The sequence below is a fragment of the Littorina saxatilis genome, linkage group LG3, assembly GCF_037325665.1.
Source record: "Littorina saxatilis isolate snail1 linkage group LG3, US_GU_Lsax_2.0, whole genome shotgun sequence".
Classification (NCBI taxonomy): Eukaryota; Metazoa; Mollusca; class Gastropoda; order Littorinimorpha; family Littorinidae; genus Littorina; species Littorina saxatilis.
In genome coordinates, this window is record NC_090247.1 from 67,541,716 (window position 1) to 67,568,521 (window position 26,806).

Consider the following 26,806-nt stretch of genomic DNA (forward strand, 5'->3'; position numbering starts at 1 on the left):
TTCTAGCCTCAGAAAGATAAATACGAGCTAGTGGCGATAACGTAGCCACGTTTTGAAGCTTAAAAGGAATCAACTTTCTGGCCTACACTCGACCCCAATAGCTGTGAGTTTGTAATTGAGTATTATCCTACATACGTGAGAGAGACACCCGTGCGATAATAATCGTTCAAATCACACGTGTGTATATCATGTAAATGAGGTCATGTCAAGCAAGTCTGGTAGAGACCTTTTATTCCACTGCTTATGATGCCAAAGTCACCGAGACAAACGTCATTATATATAGAAACAAAAATTGCGCTCGCTAATTACCCTCGATGAATCTTTAGTTGGAAAGTAACTTTAACCTTACTGTGACCTTTGAATTTGATGAGGTGTAATGCGACTTGCGCCACACAAGGGGTTCATTAAACCTTGGAAGTGTGCCAAGCTTCAAAAACATGCGAGAAATTCTCAATGACAAATCTATATGTTTGACCTCAACGCAATCTTGCTGTGACCTTGACCTTTTCAACCTAAACTTTAATCGTGTGTGGAGGTCATAATACACTAAAAATGTCTGTATTTTCAAAGTTTGTGCTATAAACGCGCTGAATAAATTGACACTATTCCAAATTTTGAACCAGACGTGACCCCACTGTGACCTTGACATTTTAAAGAGAATAACCATGTGGTCACTTTTGTTAAGATTTCATCAAAATTTTGAAAGTATGTAAAGTATGTAAAGTCTAACTGATCAAGCTTTAAAACATGTAAAACGTACAACGACAATTGTCCAGTTTGGAAAGGAAATTTAACCTCGCTGTGACCTTGAAATTCAACGTGGTTTAATGTGATCTGCACCATACCTGGGTCACCATACTTTGGTAGTGTGCCAATTTTCAAAGCCCTAGCTTCAGAAACGTGCGAGATAACCTGAATGCTACATCTCAGTGCCATGTTGAATAATATAACGAACAAAATTCCAGCTATTTGTGAAATAATTTGAGTGGATTTGTCTTTTTTTTGTCATAATTGGGTTCCAACATCTGTTGTCTTAGCAAAAATCATAATATCAGTCTTGTTTGTCAACTTTTATTTTTTAGCCCCTTTGTCCGCTTTTCGTGCGCACCTTTTGGCACTTAGTCATATATAAACGAAAGGGTGTTTGTACTGTGTGTAAAAGCCTGACCGAATCTGTGATGGTTTCCGGGAGGCTTACTGTGCCTGTAAGCTTCGCAATTTCGCAAAACCAATAGTTATGTGGATAGAATTGACCCCATGGAATTAGTTTAAAAAGAAAAGAAAACTCAAAATATAAAAAAATCAGTAAATCCTCCTCTGCCGGCAGTTTTTAAGAGCGTAACTGGAAAGTGTGTCGCACGACTTACGTGACCTTTTACCAAATACCGTCACATATTGTTGTGTGTTGTGTCTTTCTTTCTTCCTTCCTTCCTTTCTTTCTACAGAGTATCAGGAAGTATCCTCAAATGTTTCTTTATTATAATCTACTACTTCATGTGAAAGCACAAAAGGAATACAGAACACAAAAGTAGCAATACATTGAAAATTGCGCCAACCCAAATGTATAAACACACACACACACACACACGGCATGCAAGCACACACGCTAATACGCTCGCACCGTCATACACATGCACGCACACAACTTCATGCCCACACACACATAAACAAACACACACACACAAATAACTTCACTAACATTTATTTCATATTTCCTTACACTGCTACTCTGCAAAATTCAGAACTGACCATGACCAGGAAAGACTCCTGAAATGTTGTTAAAGATAAAGAGATATGTTAAAAGGAGCACTTGCACTTTAGGTCAGAAAAGGCCAAATCTCAACATTTTAACTCGCCAGCCGGGCGAGTAACTTGAAGAAAGTCACAAGCCTGGCAGAAATGTCGCTGGCCCGGTACATACCACAGTTGATATGCAATGTTTATACAGCCTTGAAACTCGATATTACAACAAAAAGTTTCTACTAGCCCGGCGGATTTGTTACTCGCCCTTGGCGATCGGGCGGATGATTTGGCCATCCCTGTTAGGTATTTTAATATCCAAATCTTTCTTTATATAGGTTCCATACAAAAATCACAAAACATGGCTTCCACTGGAAACCAGGAGGCAGGCCACCATCGTTGGATATATGTAAACATCGAAAGGCCACACACATTGCCTTTCAGTCCACCAAAGTTATAAGGGGTGTACATGTATACGTTTAACTCAATTTCATATTGTTGCACATGGGTCATTGCTAGGACAATCTTGGGGACATTTTAAGATATTTAAAGTCACAGCATCATTTCTTTTCATTTTTTTTCTGATGCATCTCTTGTTTTCCCATTCTAAAGGCCGTTAGGTCAAGGTTCTTGTGAATGTTTTATTTTGCCCTGAATTAAATGTTACAAAAATGTAACCTTGTCTTCAACATCATCATCATCATCATCTTCTTCGTCATCAGTATCATCATCATCATCATCATCTTCTTCGTCATCAATATCATCATAATCAATCATTGAACAGATTTTGAAGATTAGAGAGCAGTTAACTGTTTTACTCTGTCACCAAAAACCAAAGAGTTGATTTTGCTGCATTGTAAAATATTTGTTGATAATTATGTACTGTGCTAATTGCAATGCTACGTTTCAATAGAAAAAATATACCCCAGTTATTGATGTACGTAGGTTTTAAACATGATATCTGGTTTTAAGCGGAGTGAATAGAATCAGTATACAACTCTCATTGGAGGAGCCACACAAAAAGGTGCTGCTATATGTACACATTATTTCATCAAGAAAGTAGGCATGTCAAAAAAAAGTTAACTGAAAATCACAAGTAGGTTTCGCCTTCATTTGTCGTCTCACGCATAATCAAAGTTCTTTCTTGTGGCCTTTTTCTCTCGAAGCCAACATGGAAATATAACAATACAATAATAACACTTTATTTCCCATTAACATTACAACATTAAAGGCCCACTCCAACTCGTGAAAACAGTTCATATCTCACCGTCTCAGATCTGTTTAAGGCTCTTACATGGGATAAAACCATCCCTACACTTGGTCACATACCCAAAATGAACAGCCTGGGTGCCCTCTGTGCACAGTGCTATTTTCTTTAAAGAATTGTTTGCGTAAAAGGCACTTAATTAATTCATATTGAATTCAAAAAAATTCCCAACTCACCAAACAGTCAGAGTATTGATTTTGTGCATCTGACCAAGTGGACCGATGGTCTTATCCCATGTAAAAGCCTTGCCACACCTGAGATGGTGAAGCCAACTGTTTTCATGAAGTGGGCTTTTAAAATGGGAAAAAAATGTCCACGCATAATGTACTTGCCTACAGTTTGTAACAAAAATAGCCAAGGAATGTTACGTTCATAACAAACATTTTCAGGCATGTCTCTCGCAGATGTTCACATAATATCCTTACATATGTGTAAGTCAGGTAGACAGCCAAAAAAATGCTCTCTGAGATTCAGAATAACAATGAGTAAACAAGCCAATAAGCGAATACATAAACACATCAATAAACACATCAATAAACTCATCAACAAACAGATCACTTGCAGGTGCTTGATACTAACAAAAAGATGTATAAACAAATAAATAAACAGACGTATCTGAAGATGCTGCACTCCACCCAATCTTATTTGGAATTGACCGACCAGTCATATTTCAGGTATTTGACCTTGAACTTCTTGCCATTAATCAGCTCTGTCAGCTGGTTTTTCTTTTCTCCCTCCTGCATGTGGTCACGTATCCACTGTACCACCTGCAACGATATCATCATCATCATCATCATCATCATCATCAATATCATCATCATTGTCGTCGTCATCATTGTCGTCGTCATCAATATCATCATCAATAGCATCATCAATATCATCATCATTATCATCATCATTTTCATCATCAATGTCGTCATCGCCGTCATCATCATCATCATCATCATTACCGTCATCATTGTCGTCGTCATCATTAATATCATACCGTCATCATTGTCGTCATCATCATCATTATCGCTGTCGGCATCGTCGTCAAATCATCATCATCATTTTCATCATCAACGTCGTTGTTATCATAATCATCATTTTTATCATCATTTTTATCATCATCGTCAACATCATCATCATCGTTTATGTAACTCTTCCTTGAAGTACCAGAGATATAAACCTGACATATTCGATCCCCTAATATGACATTTCAACCTAAAACATTCAAAGGTTTTGCTTGGTGAACCAGCGATTCCGATGGGTAAAAAATCATACTTTTTTTTATTTAAGACAATGCTGAAGCCAATGTTCTTCTTCTTCTTCTTCGTTCATGGACTTAGACTCCCACGTACACTCGTGTTTTTGCACGAGTGGAATTTTACGTGCATGATCGTTTTTACCCCGCCATTTAGGCAGCCATACGCCGTTTTCGGAGGAAGCATGCTGGATATTTTTGTGTTTCTATAACCCACCGAACTCTGACATGGATTATAGGATCTTTTCTGTGCGCACTTGGTCTTGTGCTTGCGTGTACACACGAAGGGGGATAAGCCACTAGCAGGTCTGCACATAAGTTGACCTGGGAGATCGGAAAAATTTCCACACTTAACCCACCAGGCAGCCGCGGCCGGGATTCGAATCCTCGACCTTCCAATTAAGAGGCCGACGTCTTACCACCTCGCCACAGCGCCCGTCGAAGCCAATGTTGAATTCAGTGCTTTGCTAGAACGGTCCAGTCGCAAAGTACAATTATGACAACTTACCTCTTCTTTGTTGTTTTTTAAAATTTTGAATGCCTGTATTTTACTTCTCAGATTAAGGGGAGACCGGGCAAGCAAAATGAGTTATTTTTGGTCTCATACACCTTTTTGGGGTTGTTGCATTTGTTACACCTTTTGAACATCCTGGAATGCGTTCAATAATCTGCTTTTATCATTTAAGACATGTATTCATGTAAATAAAAACCATTTTCAAACCGAATTGTTTTGTTGTTTTTGTCTGTGTTTTATAAAAAAAAAATTAAAAAAATTGGCTACTTTGGATACTCCGTGCTGGTAAATGTGCATACATGACATGGCCTGTCGCTGTTCAAACTGTGTGGAAATTTCAATCAAATTTGACCTGGTTTTATGTATCTGAGCCTGTGCATATATGACCCCTTGGGTTTTCCAGATTAGAAACAACAACCAAACACCTGAGCCTGCATGTGTACAATAAACCCTTTCGGAGACACACTGTCACACAGACAATTGAGTGTGCCAAATACACGAGGGACACAGCCACAAAGCATATTGCTTGAATAACGGTATGCCGATTCATTTATCCAACAATGCTTCTGCCTGAATAATTTTACGCTTACAAAATTGTGAACCAAGAGAGAGATCTACAAATGCTCTATAAACTCTGCCCATTCTTTGCCTTTTAGTTTTTGATTATTTGTATTTTTTCTATTCCTATTGCTGTTACCTGTTCGTCGTTGTTGCCGAAGTCCTCCTGGTACCACTTGAAGATCATGGACAGGTGGACTATTTTCTTGGCCATGTCGATCTCGCAGCCATCTGGCCCGTCCACAAACGCCTCTGCTGCAAGCTGGAGCTGCTCCATTACTTCCTGAAAACAATCATAATATATTCATGATTTGGGGGGCGACTATCCTAAACCAGGCGGGTCCCTAGGTGGTTGATAGGGGAACGGCCCCCAGATATGGGGGCCAGCTGCGAATATAAAATTAGGGTTAGGGTTAGCGGTGTCTCTACCAAGGCGGGGTGGGTTGGCAGATGGCACTGACAACCCTATAAAATGCCCTACGTGTCCGATGACGGTTACACCATGCGAGTAAGAGCCGCATTAAAAGCTCTAGCCCCGGGGTGGGATCCCCGGTAAGAAATCCCCCATGTGTTCCCAGGGTTAGGTTTTTGAGCCAGGAACTAAGGGCGGGGTAACCCCGAAAGAAACCCAAGGGCTGAAGTCAGAGGATCTGGGCCAACAGGCACACCTTAACCAACCATATATCCACGCAAATCGCAAAACTGATATGTCGACAGAGCGAACGACAAGAAGAAGATATTCATGATTTAAAGGCACAGTAAGCCTCCCGTAAACCATCACAGAGCTCCCCGAGCGTCTAAATACAGTACAAGCATACTTCCATTTGAACGCTCACCGAACGGGAACATCCTGGCTGCTTTCTGTCGAGCGTGAGACATTTTCCAAGAATTTATTTTCGTGGACTTGGCCCTGAAGAACAATGGCGCCTCGTTTTTGCGCTAGACCTAACTTTTAAAATCTAAATAATAAATTGACAGCTTGTTACACAAACATTCTTTAATCATAAAAGAATTCGTTTTTCATCAAGACAAGATCAGAACAATTCGAAGTTGTGAAAGTTTAAAAAAAGAAAAGCCCGGAAGCAGGGTCACGCAAGGGTCGTAGCAGACGACGGCCCGGTTTATCAGTGCAAATCGCCGTTCCTCTCAACAGTCAAAAGCCATCGCTAGAGTTCTTGTGAACCACAGCCGATGTTTCGTGCATAAAAAACGTGCTATTGTAGATAAGCTCACGTCGAGTCGCATTCAAATGACTAACTATGACGACTGCATTGTGAAAAGGGGGAAAACTGGATCACACGGGTTCACGATGGCTTAGGGGTAAGATAAACCACGCAAAAATAAATTCTTTGAAAATTGTTCGCTCTTTACGGAGGGCACCTAGGATTTTCTCAATTGGTGAGTGTTTAAATGAAAGGGTGTTTGTACTGTGTGTAAAAGCCTGACCGTATCTGTGATGGTTTACGGGAGGCTTACTCTGCCTTTAAAGATACCTTCCGTACTGTATTTTAACGCGATCGCTTGCACCACCACAGATCTGTCCATGGTACAGTGGAACCCCCATTTTAAGACTCCCTCCTTTTTAAGACCTTGTTTTCTGAGACTTTCTCTTCATAACCTCTCTAAAATTACCCCCATTTTAAGACTCCCTCCTTTTTAAGACCTGATTTTCTCAGATTTTGGGAGGTCTTAAAAGGGGGGCTCCACTGTATTTCATAGGATAAGAATATCCTTCCACTTGCAAACCTACCAAAGTTAAACTGTCTGGTAGGCTAAGAAAGATTTTTCACTGAACTAATTTCGTCAAATGAGACCCGTGTCAATGATCTTATCTTCTTCAGGTGTGGACGCTGCCCTCTAGAATGGGTTTTCTCCAGTATTGAGAACATCGTAGTGTTTGCCTGCAGTAAATTTGAATTTCAAGCTGAACACTGTAAACCTTCATTTAAACTTGAGATGAAATGTGACCCTCCACCACAGAATGAGTCGCATGTCACCTTTGCATGATTTTCATATTTTTACATTTTCCTAAAGAGTTTTTTATGCTCTATCCAGTGGTGAAACCAGTTTTAGAAAACAGCGAAAACTGTTTGAGTTATAAGCCTGTGAATAAGGTGACCCTCACACTGTTACCAGACACTCCCCGGACTTATATTAAGCATAGCGCAGAACCGCGCAAGGTGACATGCGACTCATGTCGTGATGGAGGGTCACAAATGTGGTCTTAATTAACATCTGGTATTCCCTCTCATGTGACTAGGTATTATATTTTCAGAGTGCGATTTCACTTTGGTGAGCTATTATATGTCTTTGGCAAATCGTCCAGAGACCGGGTTGACCAGAATATTTCCGTTATTTAAAAAAATAACAAGAAGAGCAAACGCTCGATCGAGTCACTTTCGCAGTTCTGAATATTATATGAGGCATCAGATGGACAGGAAGAAATTGCTATTCACAACACAATGAGTCACGTTCACATAAAATTTGAGCCCGGTCACTTTTATAGTTTCCGAGAAAAGCCCAACGTTAAGTTGTGTGTTGCCGAACAGAAAAGGCTAGTTATCTCCCTTGTTTTTCTGATAACGTTCGTAAAAGGCTACAGATGTAAATACTTTGATGTAAAGAATAATCCTACAAAGTTTCAATCACATCCGATGAACTTTGTCAAAGATATAAAATGTCTAATTTTTCCTTTGACGCTGACCTGTGACCTTGAAAAAGGTCAAAGGTCAACGAAACTATCGTTAAAGTGTAGAGGTCATTGGAGGTCACGACTAAACAAAATATGAGCCCGATCGCTTTGATAGTTTCCGAGAAAAGTCCAACGTTAAGGTGGTGTCTACGGACGGCCGGCCGGGTGACAATTAACTCACCGCAGCACTGTAGGTCTTGATGGGCGGACAACTCTTGGCACCGCATACCAGCCCGAAGTGAATGAGGGGCTCGGGGTGCTCCAGAGCAATGCCCAGACGGGGGTCAGACTTGGAGAACGGCCTGGTGAGCATGCCCACCCCCTTCCTGTTGGCTCGCAGCACCCCATTCTCCATGTCCTGCAGCGAGTACTCGTGCCCGCCGATGATGTACTTTACTGTGTTGAAAAACTGCAAAAGTATTCACCGTGTTGAAAAACTGAAAAACTATTCACCATGTTGAAAAACTGTAAATCATTCACCATGTTGAAAACCAGAACATTGAAAAACTGAAAATTATTCACTGAGTTGATAATCTGAAAAGAATTCACTGTGTTGAAAACCTGAAAAGTATATTCACTGAGTTGAAAAACTGAAAAGTATATTCACTGTGTTGTAAAACCGAAAAGCATTCACCGTGTTGAAAAACTGAAAATCAATCAATGTGTTAAAAGACTTAACAACTATTCACATTGCTGAAAACTGAAAAGCGTTTAGGGTTGAAAACGGAATATTATTCACTGTGTTGAAAACCTGAAAACTGAAAAACTGAAATTATTCTATGTGTTGAAACTGAAAAGTATTCACCATGTTGAAAAAACTGAGAAGTATTCACCGTGTTGAAAACTAAGAAGTATTCACCTTGTTGAAAAACTGAAAAGTATTTAGTGTTGAAAAACTGAAAAGTATTTACTGTGTTGAAAAACAAAGCTATTCACCGTGTTGAATAACACAAAATTATTCAGCGTGTTGAAAAACTGAAAAGCATTCACTGAGTTGAAAAACTGAAAAGAATTTACCATGTTGAAAAACTGAAAAGCATTCCCCATGTTGAAAAGTATTTAGTGTTGAAAAACTAAAAAGTATTCAGCGTGTTGAAAAACTGAAAAGAATTCACTGTGTTGAAAAACTGAAAAGCATTCACGGGGGGGTCACCAATCTCAACCTGTTCAACTGTACCTTGTATCGCTGCCAGAGATTGACGGGGGGTCCAATCCACTCTGACACCACTTTCAACCTGTTCAACCATACCTTGTATCACTGTCAGAGGTTGACGGGGGGAGGGGGGGTCACCAATCTCAACCTGTTCAACCATACCTTGTATCGCTGCCAGAGGTTGACGGGGGGGGGGGGGGGGGGGGGGGTCACCAATCTCAACCTGTTCAACCATACCTTGTATCGCTGCCAGAGGTTGACGGGGGGTCCTCGCACGATGTTGGCGTGGATGACGAGTGCATTGTAGACGTTGACGAAGAAGGCCAGCTTCTCGTTCCTGCTGCAGCTCTCGATCTTGACCCGCTGCAATGTCCGGGCGAGCGCCACATAGCGCTGAAACTCGTCACTGTTCCCCATCCCTTTGTAGTCCACTTCCTGCAGGCAAAACAATGTATCTTTATGTAGTGTGTGCATTATGTATACTTACAATATATGTTCAAGTAGTGGTAATTATCGTAGGGAACACGACACCCTATCAGACAAGCCAAGCTCAACAGCCTACAAACCGGAAAGAGCGTTCTACCTGCGCTTTATCTCTTCTTCTTCCTTTCCTCGTATAGCACTCAGAATCTTCACTTAGCCAGTGACTAGCGCTTTAGGATCATGCAATGCTTGGTATTTTTGTGTTTCTATAACCCACCTAACTCTGACATGGATCACAGGATCTTTTCCGACTGCGAGCTGAGCTTGCAGTCTTGTGCTGGCATGTACACACAAAAGGTGATAAGGCCTAAAAAAAAAAAAATAGGTGTGGTTACGGTAACCCGACCTACCCTATTTTTAGGGGCCGACCCTATAACTTTTTATTACATTTGTCAAAAAAAGAAAAAAAAAGAAAGAAAAAACGAGTGCAGAAAACGCAATGAAAGCGACAGCACTCGAGTCGCACACTTATTTCCCTGTCAAGTAGGTTTAATTTGTACACATTAGAAAAAAAAGTAAAAAAAAAAAAAAAAGAGATTGCCTACCTTCCTACCCTATTTTTTTTGGCTATGTTACCGTAACCACACCTATTTTTTTGGGGGGCCTAAGGCACTATAGCAGGTCTGCACACAAGTTGACCCGGGAGATCGGAAAAATCTCCACCCTTAATTAACCCACCAAGCGCTACTGGGGTTTAAACACTCAACCTTCTGCATAAGAGGTCGCCCAGCGACTTATCCACGAGGCCATTGTGCCCTTGTCTTCCAGTCCAAGAAAAGCATTAGGCCTATGTCACACTTTAAACAGGCATGGATGTTAACCATGAGGCAAAGAATTGTTTGCATGTTCAGAACACGTATACATGTGACGTTGATTGGGCACAAATCTCAAGTAGCCAAAGAAAAACAAGTACAGGCGAGACAAAGATTTTTTTTTCCAAATCCCCAGGGATTTTAACGGAGTATCCTCCACTATTAGCTCTACCCTACTTGTCCATGTTCAAAATTGAGTCAAACAACACATGTTCAGATTATGTATGCTTTTAGCAAGTATACAGATCTCAACTAATCAAAAAGCAAAACAAGTCGATACAAGGCGAGGTGAATTTTTATGTCAAAATGTACCCCAAAGAGTTCAGGAAAAATGTACCCACGTGTGAATTACAACCAAATACAATAGATGTACAAGTACAGGGTGACACACAAAAAACGGTCATCACCAAAAGTCGAATAACTTCAGAAATTGTATTTAGATCAACACAAAACTTCAGCCACATTAGGTCAAGCCTATGTAGCAGACATCCCCAAAGTGTCAAGTCTGTACTACAAAAACTCTTTGTTTTACTGGCGCACAAAAATGTGCTCTATATGAGCTCCTCGGCGCTGCAGGCACACTTGGATCAGGGGGCAAAAAAACCGGTCATCACCTAAACTTGAATAACTTTTGAAATAATTAATCAATTCTTTTAATTTTTCAGATTTACCAAGTAGAACCAATGTTCTATGAGTGTACCGCCGCTCAAGGGTACCCTCAAAATCCAGTTTATATTAGACTCAAAATAACAGTTACCTACGCAGCATGCAAGTCCTTTAAGAATGGGTTTGTCCATATGCCGAAAACAAAGCAATATACTGACACAGTTAGTGCTATCAATGTACAAGATGTGTTGATATACCTTGCCATCCCTTGACAAAAATGCAGCATGAAGGTTGAGAATCAGCTTGCGCAAATCTTCTCCCAGCAGATTGACTGAAAAAACAATCAAAACTTTAATACATTGTATAGCTTGAAAATGCATAAGTCAACTATCCGTAGCTGTCAAAGACGGTCTGCTATTCCAGACTGAGTCAATTGCTGTCAACCAAATTGAATGCAAAGGAGATCTGCATGGTTTACAAAGACTTTCCTGACTCTTATATCGGCTGATATCCAAGTTGTTGACCAAAATGCCACGGAATATGTAGCGCCAGATTACAACAAAAAAGTGAAGATTAGGTATTCTTTCAAAGACACGCATAATCCAAAGTGACCATTACATGCTATGTAAATATATGCCTGTGGTTGATACATAATTTTGTTGTTGACTGTATACAAGTAAAGAAAGTAGTTTACACAGCGGCATGTAAAAGTTAAATTTAACGCTAGGTGGAATCAGAAAACAAGAATTGTAGGTTATTGGAACATTTAATTATTAACAAAACAAAACATTACAATAATTTGTTTGACAATAATTAAATGTTTTAATAACCTACATATCGACAGCTTCATGGAAGTTTGGCGTAGCTTATTTTAGACAGCTTTTCAGCAGAAGGCCAAAACTGATTATTTGTATTATGAAATAGGTTTTATATCTGTACCTGGTATGGATAGAAAGATCAAAGAATGTTAAATCATGTATTGTTCATCGTGTATTGTCCATCATGTATTGTCCATCATGTATTGTCCATCGTGTATTGTCCATCGTGTATTGTCCATCGTGTATTGTCCATCGTGTATTGTCCATCATGTATTGTCCATCATGTATTGTCCATCATGTATTGTCCATCATGTATTGTCCATCATGTACTGTCCATCATGTATTCCCCGGCGAAACGTTGTTCAAGAACTTTTTTTTATTCAAGAATATTCTAGAATGTTCTAGAATGTTCTAGAATTTTTCAACTGGCATTATTCTAGAATTTTTTGGCTTGTAGAATATTCTAGAATATCGAACAAAATTCAAGAACAGCAACAATGTTCTAGAATATTTTTTTTCAAGAATGATCTTATTCAAGAACATTCTTCTTCAAAGTTCAAGAACTGTGATCCCTTATTTTTAAAACACTTTTAATTTAATTTTGTGTTCTCCACTTATAGTTTTGGTTGTGTTTGCTACACATTCGAATTATGCTACAAAATAAAGCCAAACAAACACTTGGTTCATTCTTCAAATGTTATATTGTCACATTTAAGAAGTGAAATAGATGACAAGTCGATCTTGGGCTAACAATGTTCACAAGCAGAATGTGTCTTCAACATTTGTCATCACTTTTCTGAACTACTGGAACTGCATGGATGCGGTACCGCTTCTCCAGGAAAGGTCACTGTCACCAGCATCCCTTGTTGGATGATTCCCTTGGCCAACTTCACTGTCAGTCTGTGGCAGGGCATGGTGGATTTGATTCAAAAGAAGGCTCAGTATCAGCTTGAAGCTTTGCAACATTGTGTCCTGTAAAGCCTGAAACACAATGCCTACAGTTTACAAAAAATCATTCATTCAAAAACTTGGAAAAAGGAACAAAAATGAAGAGTTAAATGTCCGCAGTTTGTTCTTTTTGGTATGTAAATATGGTATATTATTGATGAAAACACATTTTCATCTGAAATAAGCCATTTTTCTCAGAGACGTTTTGCCCATTAATTGATTTAATTCATTCACTGGCTGATTAATTACTTTCACAGTTCGTTGACAGGACTCTTACCTTTTCCTCCAGTGATATTTTATTTATGATGTGCTTCATGGTACTTCCAGTGAGAATTCATCCAGATATCTTCTTCACCCCTCTTTCCTGGACCTAGTAAATAAGAAACAAAAAAAGTTTTAACAAAGAATAAACTCAAACATCAGACATTCCAAAGATCATCATCATAACTAGAGTGAATGTGAACAGAAAACTTACAAACGTATTGCTTGTCATTAATGTCATTCAATCAATCAATCAAACCAATTTTGATGCAATGGTTAATGTTACCTTTTTACATAAATGTACATAATTCTATCAATACACTTTCGGAATATTTGTTATAATCGTCATTGTTGTAAATACCCACAGGCATGTTTACAATTTGAAGCACTTTTTTCAATTTCATTTTCAGAAACCTGTTTTTAATTTTGACCAAACCAGTCAGTTTGCTAGCGGCAAATTTATACCAAATCTGTGAGTTCCAAACCTCAAACAAATTCAGCAGAAGTTACAGTCTATAATTTATACTTTGAAACCAACAGGTTTCGTTTATTCTGTCCAACAGTGCCAGCAGAACGCAAATCACGGCAGACTTTCTGTTTGCAAACAGACGACACAATGACACAGAAAGGCGACCGTTAAACCCAACAATCAAATCATCACATGATTAAACAGTACTTTTGCTTAAAATGCAGTTAAGTTTTATACATCTGCCATTTCTCATGTGTCAGATCGAAGAAGAAACTTTTAAAATTGAAGGCTGGTTTCGATTTCACAGTCACACAGTGACACACTGTTTACATCTGTACCACGTGTTGAATAAAACAAGCAAAAACAAAACATACTTACTGAGTTCATGGAAATGATGCATGGATCAATGTTGTTTTGCTTTGATGCAAAAGTGCTTCGACAAAGACAACAGAGAAAAGGTTTCTAGCTGCAGCAGTTCGTTCAAAAGAGTCCCCTTTCCTCATGGTGTATTTACAGAGCGTCGCCATTTTGCTTTTAAGGGAAGTAACTCCGGTGGACAAACTCTGGCACCGGAAGCTAAGAAACCAGGCGCCAAATTCTTTGGAAGCACGTTGTTAGAACTGAGAAAGATTTTGTAATCTCCATTTATCTGAAAAAATGGCATGCCACCGATTTGTCAACTTGTTAGGCATGAAGAAATGCTGTATTCTTCATCCCAAACAAGAGTTTGAACTTGGAGGTGCCAGACACAAAAATAACAGATGAGTGAAACTGAAAGTGAAAGCACCATGGGTGAAACTAAGAGCAGCGATCTCACTTGAGTGGCAACAAGCTGTATCCTGATTTTCTCAGGAAAAACAAAGGTAGGTGTTTTAATTTTATAAAAATTCTTTTATGTTTGATATTGTTGTTTGTTTTAGGTGACATATACTGATATAGATATATATCTAGGTTTAGGTTTTTATTTTTTATTTTTTTTACAATAAGTGAATAACAATTAAATGCTTTCTCTCTTGTTTGCAAGATTTTAAGTGAAATCAGTTGAGTTAGACCTGTAGGATTTGTTTATTTTGAACTATCATTTGTTTTGGTAGGATTGCATGACTTTTTACTCAAGCCCTTTCAAACCTATTCTTTTCAGTCTCTGTGTAACTGTAAGTGTAATTTGCACATGTATCATTCATTGATTGTAATATATCTATGTGTCTGACAGTGATACTAATAGTCAAGTGTCAATCAGCAAGCCGGCACTAAATTGTTTTATTTTTTTCAAATAATTGTCTTCTGAGTATTAGCTAGTCAATTACAAGACTTTACTTTAAAGTTATCATTTAGTTGTTTAAATACTTTTATGAATGGTGACTTATTTGATAAAAACATTGACATGGAACCCTTGATTTGACAAAATTCACAAAACATTTTTCGATTTTGTAACCATCATTTCTTGAACAGTTAATGTTCTCAGCATCCAGGCGACTGATACATACTGTCATACATTTGGTGTGGATAGAATCTGCATGAAGAATACTTCATAACTGTATTGTTTATTTTGTAGTCATTTTAAAACGGAACAAAATACATAGTAATAAAAGTATCCAGAACAGGAATTTTGCATTTGGACACCTTGACAGATTCCTGACCATATTGTTGACTCTTTAAGCATGATGAAAAAAAGCACAACAAAGAAACATTTAGACATTTAAAATTGTATTTTCATTGCACTTTACAGGGCATCCGCAACCTGCAAAGCATCGGCTCCAGTATTCAGACTGCACCCGGTGTGACCAGTGGAAAGGTTCTTCGCCAAATGAATAACCATCACCGATTTATCATCCTTCGAGTAGTTAACTTACATGTGATAAAGTATTGAATGAAATCTTGTTTTGTCTGCTGTATTTTGTATTGATGGAGGAAAAAATCACTTAAAATATTCTTGTTCTGTTATTAGTCATTAGATAATTGTACTATCATTCTGATTTGTATGAAGAATATATTCTTAATGGATTTATTCTTAAATGCCAGCACAGAATATTCCAAGATCATTCTGAAAATTGTGTTGAGAGTATACTAGAAATAGAACTTCAACCTAGTTTTGAATATTCTAGAATACTTAAGACATGTTCAAGAATATTCTTTAAGTTAACAGGATTCAAGAATATTCCAGAAAAATTTTAAGATTCAAGAATTCTCATTTAATCTTTATGAATAATTCAAGAAACTTCTTGAATATAAATTCATGAATATTCCTGAACTTTTTTGAATTATTCTAGAATAGTGTTAAGAATATTCTAGAATAACGTTAGGAATATTCTAGAATAATGTTAGGAATATTCTAGAATAATGTTAGTGTCATTCTAGAATATTGTTACAAATATTCTAGAATATTGTCAGGAATATTCTAGAATAATGTTAGGAATATTCTTCAAGTGGGCAAGAATATTCTAGAATTATTCAAGTCCTTTTTCAAGAATATTCCTTACCAAAACATCGAAATATTCTAGTTAAAATTCAAGAATTCTCATTTAATCTTTATGAATAATTCAAGAAACTTCTAGAATATATATTCATGAATATTCATGAACGTTTCTTGAATGGTTCTAGAATTATTCTTGACCGTTTCGCCGGGGTTGTCCATCGCATTTTAGAGAATATTTCTTATTGAGAATGATTTACTTAGTCTAAGGCACAAAAACATCAAAACCGCCAAGAATCGAGTGACGCCAAAATTCCAGGATGACGACGATATCTTGTTTTTCTAAATTTTGGAAAGATAATCTATGTTTTTGGACAGGTGGAATTTTAGAAAATGATCAATAAGTACATGTAGCACCTTCTAGTGGCTTGCAGTCTGTTATCTTGTCGCCGTTGAGAGCAACCGTGTCCTCGTCTTCCAGGAGACGAAAGTAGACATCAGCGTCCTGGAACTGTACGTTGGACTTGATGTTGTGACCGAAGTGACTTTCGATCAGGTGCTGGCCCATCTCCACCGCAACCGTTCGCTCTGTGTTAGTGCAACAACTGACAAGATTAAGAATCCCACACGGAACTGTAAAATTTCTTTTTGAGGTGGGGTGGTTGATGTAATAAAGTTGAAGCCTGAGCGAAACTTGGTAAGACTAAATTATTGCACGAATTAACGTATAAGAACAGTTCTTCGGTCTAACAGCTTCAGTGCCAAAAGATTGTGTTTTTTTCTTTACAACAGCCATTTAACGTTTGCGTCCATTATGGCATAAAAAAAGCTTGTCCGCAAAACAAAACAAAATTATATTAGGAAAGGCAAAAGGCGATTCTTTAACGATTTTTTTTGCACAAATGATCTTACAGTACAAAAAAAATCATACCGATCCCTTTGGTGTTGACCACCCAGTCAACAAAATCCTTGCCAGAGAACGACTTCTTGTAGCTGGTTAGTCCTTTTCGGTGGTCCTTTATGAGTCCACTGTTCTTCAGTTCTTTCACCAGCGCGCTGTATTCATCTGCTTGACAGGTAAATTCACCCGGATCTGCAAACACAACACAGTGTTATATAATCAGAGCTGCACACTGCTACGCATTCACCTTAAGCAAGCTACGTTTTGAGGCAAATTGCTAAGCTAGTGCTACGCTCAAACAAGGAATCACAAGCATGCAAAAGTTTGCTATTTTTTTGTGATCGAGTCCTGGTGCTCATTTCTGATTCTTTCTCTGTGTAACTGTCAGAATGTGTGATCGAGTCCTGGTGCTCATTTCTGATTCTTTCTCTGTGGAACTGTCAGAATGTGTGATCATGAAGTCCTGGTGCTCATTTCTGATTCTTTCTTTGTGGAACTGTCAGAATTTGTGTCATAAAACATTGTCCACATTTGAAAACTGCTCTGCAGACATTCTCTATTGGCCATTATAATGTATCTTTTTTCTAAATTATTTTTTTTTAAATGTATATATATTCTTGTGTGAAATAGCCTAAATGTGAATGTGCAAATAAAATATAGACAATGCTACACTAAAACACCATTTGCACTGAAAATTTTCCAAAAATTTAAATCGCAACACATGAGCTTTTACAAGGGTGCACAAGGCTTTCTGCCGAGATACAACAATAAAAGCAAATGCTTACACGACTCTCCTTCGTCATTTCCCAAATGTTGGTCATGTCTGCTGATTACCAACACCTATAATTGGGTGAAATGTTGTCGCTTTTGCTCCCAAAATAACTGAGAAAACCCCAATGCAAAGCTTTTACCAACGTGACCCCGCTGTGACCCCAAAATGTGGCGGGGGTCAACCACACTAGGGTCATGTAGGTATATTCAACACTTGAAGTGTTCAAAGTTTCAAAGCTCTAGCTTCAAAAACGCCTGAGATAGCGTCAATGTTGAGTTATTATGAATCAAACATAACCCCCTGTGACCCTAAAAATTGACAAGGGTCAATTAAACTAATACGTCAAGTCCGGAGATTAGCAAACCCTAGAAGTGTGCAAAGTATCAAAGCTCCTATAGCTTCAAAAACATCCAAGATAACCTCAATGTTAAGTTTTTTGTGAAACGAACATGACCCTATACTGTAACCAAACTGGGGTCGCTTTGTGAGATCATCAAACCCTAAAAGTGTGCAAAGTTTCAGAGGTCTAGCTTAAAAAATATCTGAGATAACCTCAATGTTAAGTTTTTTGTCCATGGCCCGAGGGCCATGCATACGGACGGACACATATGAATCCTAAGACTCACCAATTACTCAGGTGAGTCAAAAAAGTCTATGGGCCAAACTATGTGTCATTCTCATCTATAGTCATACCACCTCCTGCAAATCATTGTAAAAACAATAAAGGAAATACAACAACAAAATGAACAGCTTCCAGACGTATTAACTATCAGATAATAAAGTCAAATTCGGCGTTTGAGTTCAAAGCGTATAACCTAAACATATTGTTCACGGCAGAAGTCTTAATTCTTCCCCTAAACAAATGGCTGAAATCTTATTCAGTTCGTGAAAGGATTAGACTAATTGTGCTGTCAGACACTTCGGTGTCTAATACTGTAATAGACTTGCGAATTTTATCTTCTTCTTCTTTGGCTGCCAGTGTCCAAATTTCATATCACATAACCAGTCATTTTATCTTCTTCTTCTTCCCCTTCTTTGGCTACCAGTGTCCAAATTTCATAATACATGTATCACATAACCAACAGTTTTCCAGACGAATCTCATCTTGATATTTCAAACCGGCACGGTTGGCCTAGTGGTAAGGCGTCCACCCCGTGATCGGGAGGTCGTGGGTTCGAACCCCGGCCGGGTCATACCTAAGACTTTAAAATTGGCAATCTAGTGGCTGCTCCGCCTGGCGTCTGGCATTATGGGGTTAGAGCTAGGACTGGTTGGTCCGGTGTCAGAATAATGTGACTGGGTGAGACACGAAGCCTGTGCTGCGACTTCTGTGTTGTGTGTGGCGCACGTTATATGTCAAAGCAGCACCGCCCTGATATGGCCCTTCGTGGTCGGCTGGGCGTTAAGCAAACAAACAAACAAAACAAATCGATATTTCAAAACATTAATAGTCACACACTGAGCTAATGGTTGTGTTTCTCATCTCCACAGTGAGTGTCATTGTCCGAACACACATGGCTTCACAGTTGAATTGACAAACTCCTTCAGAGTGTCAGTTTTTGCACACACATGCAAAACTAGCGAGACTGAACATATATATTGATACAGTGGAACCCCCTTTTAAGACCCTCCGTTTAAGACTTCCTCCCTTTTAAGGCCTTGTTTTCTTAGACTTTCTGTTCATATAACCTCTGTAAATTTACCCCCATTTTAAGACTTTTTTTTTAAGACCTGATTAGGCCTAAAAAAAAAAATAGGTGTGGTTACGGTAACCCGACCTACCCTATTTTTAGGGGCCGATCCTATAACTTTTTATTACATTTGTCAACAAAAAAAAACAAAAACAAAAAACGAGTGCAAAAAACGCAATGAAAGCGAAAGCGCCCGTGTCGCACACTTATTTCCCTGTCAAGTAGGTTTAATTTGTACACATTAGAAAAAAAAGTTTAAAAAAAAAAAGTGATTGCCTACCTACCTACCCTATTTTTTTTTACTATGTTACCGTAACCACACCTATTTTTTTTTTGGCCTTATGTCAGATTTTTGGAGGTCTTAAAAGGGGGGTTCCACTGTATCCAGTTTAGGCAAACTCACCTGCAGTTTCGAGGGCAGTGCTGGGATCGGGTGGAACTGGGGCATTCTTTGGGGGAGGCGTAGAAATTAGTTCATCGATAAGCTCCTGTAGCTTGTCTGCATCCTCGTTAACCTGAAAACAGGTTTCCTTCCGTTACTTTACTGATGCGTTTAACAATTAAAAAACACACACACAAAAAGCTATCAAACCCATCTATAAATGTACAGTAGTACCTGCGATGAAAGGACGCCCTTGGGACCAGCCCAAAGTGTCCCTGCATAGCAGGTGACCTGTCATGACAAGCATATTTTGGGAGAGATAATAGAAAAATAAACAACAAAAAGTGTCTTTTTAAGGGAGGTGTTCTTGGAGAGGGCCACACATTACAGGTACCACTGTAAATTCCTTTTTTGTGGAAGTGATCATGTTCAAAACCTCAGATCTGTCCGCGGGCCTTTGAATGCAAATTAAGCGCATGCAAAAAAACTAAAAAGCTTGGCTGATTTCTGTGCAGCGTGCGACATGTTTGTAGAGTCAGGAATGTTTGTAAACTAAAAGGCTGACATAGTCCTATTTAATCATTTTAATTACTTCCAGGGCTTTTCCCATCGTTGCGGGGATGTATAAATTAAGCTTCCTGCAAAGTTTTAGGTTTGAAGTCCTTACCAATTACGAGAAATAATTAATTCTTTATAAAGTTTATTGCTATGTTTAGCAACAGTTTTCCTGGACTTGGGCTATTTTTGGACCGTCAACACAGACAGTACAGCTTCGTCAATCCCCGCGTAAAGGAAATCGCTCACCTTACACGTGCAAAATGTAGTGATATTGACACGCCAGATTAGCGCAGTAGCGTATTGTGCCAAGCAGGAAAGCGCGCTTTTCTGTATTCTTGTTAACTTCGCAATTTCCGGAAAACATCCACTTTCACTTTGAAACTGTTCTGTTTACATTCGACACTATCAAAACCACTTTGCAATACTGAAATAATTTTTTCTGTGTTGGTAAGTTACAGCCAATCGTTATTATATCCCCTTAGGTACAGTTTTATAACATTATTGGCACATGTAAACAATATGAATTAATTAATGAACGCTACGAATATATGGCAGCCTTTAACTCAATCCCAAAAATTGATAAGACACTGAATAGTGCAGTGGTAGAGACTGATTTAAAAAAAATGATACGCCCTGCTATCCTGGACCCTGATTCTTTCTCAAGAGCTTTCCGCCAACAACAAAACATGCCACTGTTTTGGCTTATAAAGTTCTATAAACATGACAGCTTCCAGGCTGTATATTGTTGTTTTCACAATACATGTATACCCACAATTAAAGTAGCACTGTACTTGGTAAATAATTGGGTGGGGGTTATAGCGTGTGTGTGTGGTAGGGGTGTGTGTGTTATATGGTATACTGTGCAGCGAGTCTGGTACATGTGATGTGTGGCCCCTCCGATAAGGACACCTCCCCTAAAAGGACACCTTCTGTTGTCCCCTCTTCTATTATCTCTACCAAAATATGCCTGTCATGGCAGGCCACCTGCAATGTAGGGACACTTGTGGATGGTCCAAAGGGTGTCCTTTCATCACAGGTTCCATTGTATATGAAACAGACACTGTGTGTCCACCGATGACCGAACTTGATTTTTAAAAATAAGGTCTTCCAGAGCTTATGAATGCCAAGTACTGACTGGGCGTCGCTGGCATTAGCACTTCGGCATGAATCAGAATTTTCTCGATCTTACAGCACACTTCTAAACAGCGAAACACAACTTGGATTTTGCCTTTTATCTCTCCACTTAAATAGCCACTCAAGGCAAAGTGCCAATCCAGGAACAGATACTATCAATTCTTAAAGGAATCCTTGTGGACTTAAAAGTAATGATCATGACCTAGCAAAATATCTCACTTTTTTCTTAGGCAAAAAAAATATTTTGGTTTAGGGTAACGTGACAAAAAAACAGGGTTGGTAGGTAAGCTTTAAATTTCTTCTTTTTTTCTCCTTTTTACATTTAGTCAAGTTTTGACTAAATGTTTTAACATAGAGGGGGAATCGAGACGAGGGTCGTGGTGTATGTGTGTGTGTGTGTATGTGTGTGTGTGTGTGTAGAGCAATTCAGAGTAAACTACTGGACCGATCTTTATGAAATTTGACATGAGAGTTCCTGGGTATGATATCCCCGGACGTTTTTTTCATTTTTTCGATACATGTCTTTGATGACGTCATATCCGTCTTTTTGTAAAAGTTGAGGCGGCACTGTCACGCCCTCATTTTTCAATCAAATTGATTGAAAATTTGGCCAAGCAATCTTCGACGAAGGCCGGACTTCGGTATTGCATTTCAGCTTGGTGGATTAAAAATTAATTTATGACTTTGGTCATTAAAAATCTGAAAATTGTAAAACAAATAATTTTTTTATAAAACGATCCAAATTTACGTTCAACTTATTCTTCATCATTTTCTGATTCCAAAAACATATAAATATGTTATATTTGGATTAAAAACAAGCTCTGAAAATTAAAAAAAATTAAAATTATGATCAAAATTAAATTTTCGAAATCAATTTAAAAACACTTTCATCTTATTCCTTGTCGGTTCCTGATTCCAAAAACATATATATAGATATTCCTTGTTCGTTCCGTGTTGCGTCTGCTTTTTGTTGTCTTTTGTGTTCTTGTTTTTCCTGATGAAGCTTCCATAAGCGAAAATTCGTACCGTCTTGTCCCGTTCTTGTATTGGTGAGTACAGTATTCCTTTGTTTTTTAACTTTGTTCATCTTACCACAGTCACTTCGTTGTTTAGATATATAGATATGATATGTTTGGATTAAAAAAACGCTCAGAAAGTTAAAACGAAGAGAGGTACAGTAAAGCGTGCTATGAAGCACAGCCAGCGCAACCGCTACCGCGCCGAACAGGCTCGTCACTTTCACTGCCTTTTGCACTAGCCGCGGACTACGTTCAATTTCATTCTGTGAGTTCCACAGCTTGACTAAATGTAGTAATTTCGCCTTACGCGACTTGTTTTTTAATTTAGTCAAGTTTAAAGGAGGTTTGTTTGTTTGTTTGTTTGTTTAACGCCCAGCCGCCCACGAAGGGCCATATCAGGGCGGTGCTGCTTTGACATAACGTGCGCCACACAAGACAGAAGTTGCAGCACAGGCTTCATGTCTCACCCAGTCACATTATTTTGACACCGGACCAACCAGTCCTAGCACTAACCCCATAATGCCAGACGCCAGGCGGAGCAGCCACTAGATTGCCAATTTTAAAGTCTTAGGTATGACCCGGCCGGGGTTCGAACCCACAACCTCCCGATCGCGGGGCGGACGCCTTACCACTAGGCCAACCGTGCCGGTTTAAAGGAGGTTACTTCCTTTAGTCTCGATATTGTTTGTAAAATGTGCCAAAAGTTGTTTGCATTTTTTAAGAAAAGAAAAACAAGTTTTAGGGTTGGCGGGAAAAAATAGTGTCAGTCGGGTTACCCTAAACCAACATTTTGTGTGTGTGCCTTATACACCCAAGTTCCGGCTGGTATCTAAATGGTGATATAGTTTTCCATTCCATTGCAGTCTTATAACTATAAGAAGAACACCACAGCAATAAGACTAGAAGGAAGTATATTCATGACTAAGTAAAGTAAGGTGCTGTTGGCAACATAGCCTTCTGTTTCCTACTTGTTCTAGCCGTTGATAGTCGAGAGTGCTAATTTCTGATTTCATTTTTATTCGCAGGAGCGTATACGCGTGTATAAACAGGGGCGGATCAGTTCATTTTATGGGGGGGGGGGGGGGGTTCCCAAAGTATATTGTGAAGATATGGGTGTGAAGGCGCAAAGCGCCGAGCTGACAACGCAAAGCGCCTAGCTTGCTAGGGGGGTCTGGGGGCATGCCCCCCGGAAAATTTTGAAAAAAAGGATGCAAAATGGTGCAATCTGGTGCATTCTGAGGATGATCATTACCAGTTTCAGGCAGCAGATTTTGTCACTGATTAATACCCCAAAAATTGAAACTCAACCCCAAAAAACATTTTTTTTTTTGAGGGGGGGGGGGGTTTCCGGAAACCCCAGAACCTATTACGTCAAAGCAAAGAAACGTCACTCAGAAAGTGTGGTGTGACGTGTTAGTTCGAAAAATTCATCGAGGGTAATTAGCGAGCGCAATTTTTTTTTTTTATAATGACGTTTGTCTCGGTGACTTTGGCATCATAAGCAGTGGAAAAACAGGTCCCTGCCAGACGTGCTTGACATGACCTCATTTACATGATATATCACACACAATCACACGTGTGATTTCACACGTGTGATTTGAACGATTATTATCTCACGAGTCTCTCTCACGTATGTAGGAACGCCTGATCAAAATCTCCTAATCCCATTTTGAAAATTGGCCATGTCATTGCAAGTTCGCACGCTGGATGACATTGCAATGTTGTAATCAATAGACTCACTGAAGCGAAGCCGCTCTGAATGAGAAATTCCCTAACAACAGATCTGATTTGTTTAGCTGTTCTGTGTCACAGAAACAGGCAAATATGAACTAGATCATGTCATCAGTGTTGACTAGACAGTGAAGGAAATCTGTAATCCGTACTTACCAGCTTTTGAAATTCGGCGTTACCACCAATGTAGTGAGCGTTGAAGAAAATCTGTGGTACGGTCGACTTCCCAGTTCTTGCTTTCAGTTGCTCCCTCACTTCTTTCGGGTAGATGTCGAGTCGAACGTCCGTGTACGGTAAATCCATATCTTGTAACGTGTTTTTCGCTCGCATACAGTGCGGGCAGCCCAGAATAGAGTACACCAATATCCTTCCCTCGAGTTCCATCGTAGTTCAGGAGTTGTAAACTGAATACTTCTGTAATAAAATGATTCTACAGAGCCAAACCGATTCAATCAACAGGCCTGGTCGAATGCAGACGACACAACACGGAAGCGAGACTGTTATTGTAGGTGCGCCACCTGACGTACGATAGAAATCAGGGTCTACAAATATTTTTGCGCAGCCATCACAGACACAGGCGCACGATGTCACAGTCCGCGTATAAATGAAACAAAATGGTTCGCTGTGTCCGGATATCAGACCCGATAATAAACGCAGTGTACTTGTCACTGATAGTGATATCAAGTGCTCGTCATTTTTGCAAGATTTTGTTAACGATTTGTACTATTCGCTTGGGTTCACCTGGCATGATTTTTTCGCCAGGTAGCCTATCAGTGCACAGGCGGAAGGTAACGTCCACTGGACTACTACTATCACAGAAATAGTAGTAGTCCAGTGGACGATACCTTCCGCCTGTGATCAGTGTAGACGTGGTTGTCAAGGCGGCTTACTGATCTGTTTGTTGTTGTTGTCTTTCTTTTTCTTCAAAGCTGGTAGACGCGTCTGATAATTACTCTCTCTCTCTCTCTCTCTCTCTCTCTCTCTCTCTCTCTCTCTCTCTCTCTCTCTCTCCAGTCTCTCTCTCACATCAGTGTGTCAGTGGTCACTATGTGTGTGCAGTGTGTGTCACAGTGTGTGTCGTGTGGCCCGGGGTGTCAGTCAGTGTGTGTGCCGCGGCGTGCGTGCGTGCGTGCCATGTGACAGTGCGTGCGTGCCGCGTGTGGTGTGTGTGTGTGTGTCCTTGCGCGTGCGCGTGCGCGTCAGTGCGTGTGGTCACTCATTATAATTCGGCACTGATCGTCACAGTGATACTGTGACCTGACCATGCACGTCATCATTGACAACTCGATCAAATACAGTTATCACCATAACAAGACATTTTTCAAGATCCACTTTTATTTCAAAACAAAGCAGTCTTGGTCCTGCTTGTTTACAGATCAGCATTTGGCAATGACGGACAACCGAACGTCTGCGTTTCAAAATTGAAAACGCTATCACAGTAATAATGTACAGATCGAGGTATCTTTTTCACAAATAATCACATTTATTGTACATATTGTTTTAAATGACAAAAAGATTATGACTTGTAAAATCGCGTTTTAACAATACCAGAAGCTGATCAGTAAAATTGAATAATATTACAATTGAAAGAAAAGTATCACAACCAGCAAGCAACTCAAGCGCTTAGAACTGTACCCACGGAATACGCGCTATATAAGCTTCATATTGATTGATTGATGATTGATTGAACTCAGTTGAGTTGAGAGATACGTTTCGTAAAAACGACACAATGCAAAAACAACAAAATCGCTTGGAAGCTAAACAAACTAATTCAGTCGATTGAAAATGTGGAAACAGTTAATGCAGATTGCATCAAACAATTTCAGTCAGAGGCAGAAACAACAAAGATACCCCCCTCCCTGCCTCGATCCCTGCACACTCTCCTCTGTGTCCGAACTCCCGACGTTCACGAATGCGCACGATAAAGAACCCAAGTTCACAGCGAAAGTTCACAGGAAACATGAATACACGAGAGATTTATTTCTCGGAGTCAACTTTGTGCAGACTCTCTTCGGTGTCCGAACACGTACCCCCGTGTGAACACATGCGCACGAAAAAGATCCCAAGCCGTTCACAGCGAAAGTCTCAGGGCTTGGAAAACACGAAGACATGCACGCATGCATCATCTCACGTCTCTGATTATCATGATCGTATCTCGATACTTTGACGAGACAAACCCAATGCTGGCGTGTCGAAGAAGATAGCGGGCTTGTTCGAGTTAAAGTATCACACCATATCCTCAGACGGTATTACCGTAAATGTGACCTGTCCGGCGGGCCAATATAGGCGAACTGGTCTAAGAGAACGTTAAAGCCTAATAGTCAGTCAGTCATGAATACACGCTTTGAAAAAGAAGAAAAAATGGGTAACGCTGTACTCTATGGCAGCTTGCTTTCCCCAGTGAGAAAGCAGCCCGGATGTCCATGAAGATATGAAATCGTATCCTTATCCTTATCCTTACTCTCAAAGGGACACAACTCATGGTGTAAAACAGTGCTACAAACAATCCCAATCTGAGAGAATCGCTTAGATAATGGCAAGCGGTTACTCAGTCTTAAAGGCACACTCAGCTTCACGTAAACCATCAGTTTCTGGTCACAGACACTGTCAGGCTTTTACACACAGTACAAACACCCTTTCG

At 39.5% G+C, this 26,806-nt stretch overlaps 1 protein-coding gene and 1 long non-coding RNA gene across 2 annotated transcripts; both read right to left on the reverse strand.

Annotated features, from left to right (window-relative positions):
- Positions 1–1,686: 1,686 nt before the first annotated feature.
- Positions 1,687–24,686, reverse strand: LOC138963060 (uncharacterized). Its single transcript, XM_070335062.1, has 9 exons — positions 24,322–24,686; positions 19,745–19,856; positions 16,909–17,070; positions 16,395–16,565; positions 11,326–11,399; positions 9,405–9,602; positions 8,196–8,423; positions 5,462–5,605; positions 1,687–3,774 (listed from the first exon to the last, which is right to left on the reverse strand). Exons 1-9 carry the CDS (start codon positions 24,547–24,549, stop codon positions 3,649–3,651), a joined length of 1,443 nt encoding a protein of 480 aa, XP_070191163.1. The 5' UTR covers positions 24,550–24,686; the 3' UTR covers positions 1,687–3,648.
- LOC138963061 (uncharacterized) lies at positions 12,212–14,329 on the reverse strand. The gene is made up of 3 exons (XR_011454700.1): positions 13,943–14,329; positions 13,112–13,204; positions 12,212–12,867 (listed from the first exon to the last, which is right to left on the reverse strand). It is a non-coding gene; the product is annotated as an uncharacterized lncRNA (long non-coding RNA).
- Positions 24,687–26,806: the final 2,120 nt, after the last annotated feature.

What these genes read in the sequence shown, in the direction of transcription:
- LOC138963060 (XM_070335062.1), bottom strand. Translation starts at nt 24,549, where the DNA reads ATGGAACTCGAGGGAAGGATATTGGTGTACTCTATTCTGGGCTGCCCG. An exon ending in CACTGCCCTCGAAACTGCAG is followed by an intron (nt 17,071 to 19,744) that starts GTGAGTTTGCCT and finishes TTGTGTTTGCAG; the next exon opens with ATCCGGGTGAATTTACCTGT. An exon ending in TCGGCAACAACGACGAACAG is followed by an intron (nt 3,775 to 5,461) that starts GTAACAGCAATA and finishes ATATCGTTGCAG; the next exon opens with GTGGTACAGTGGATACGTGA.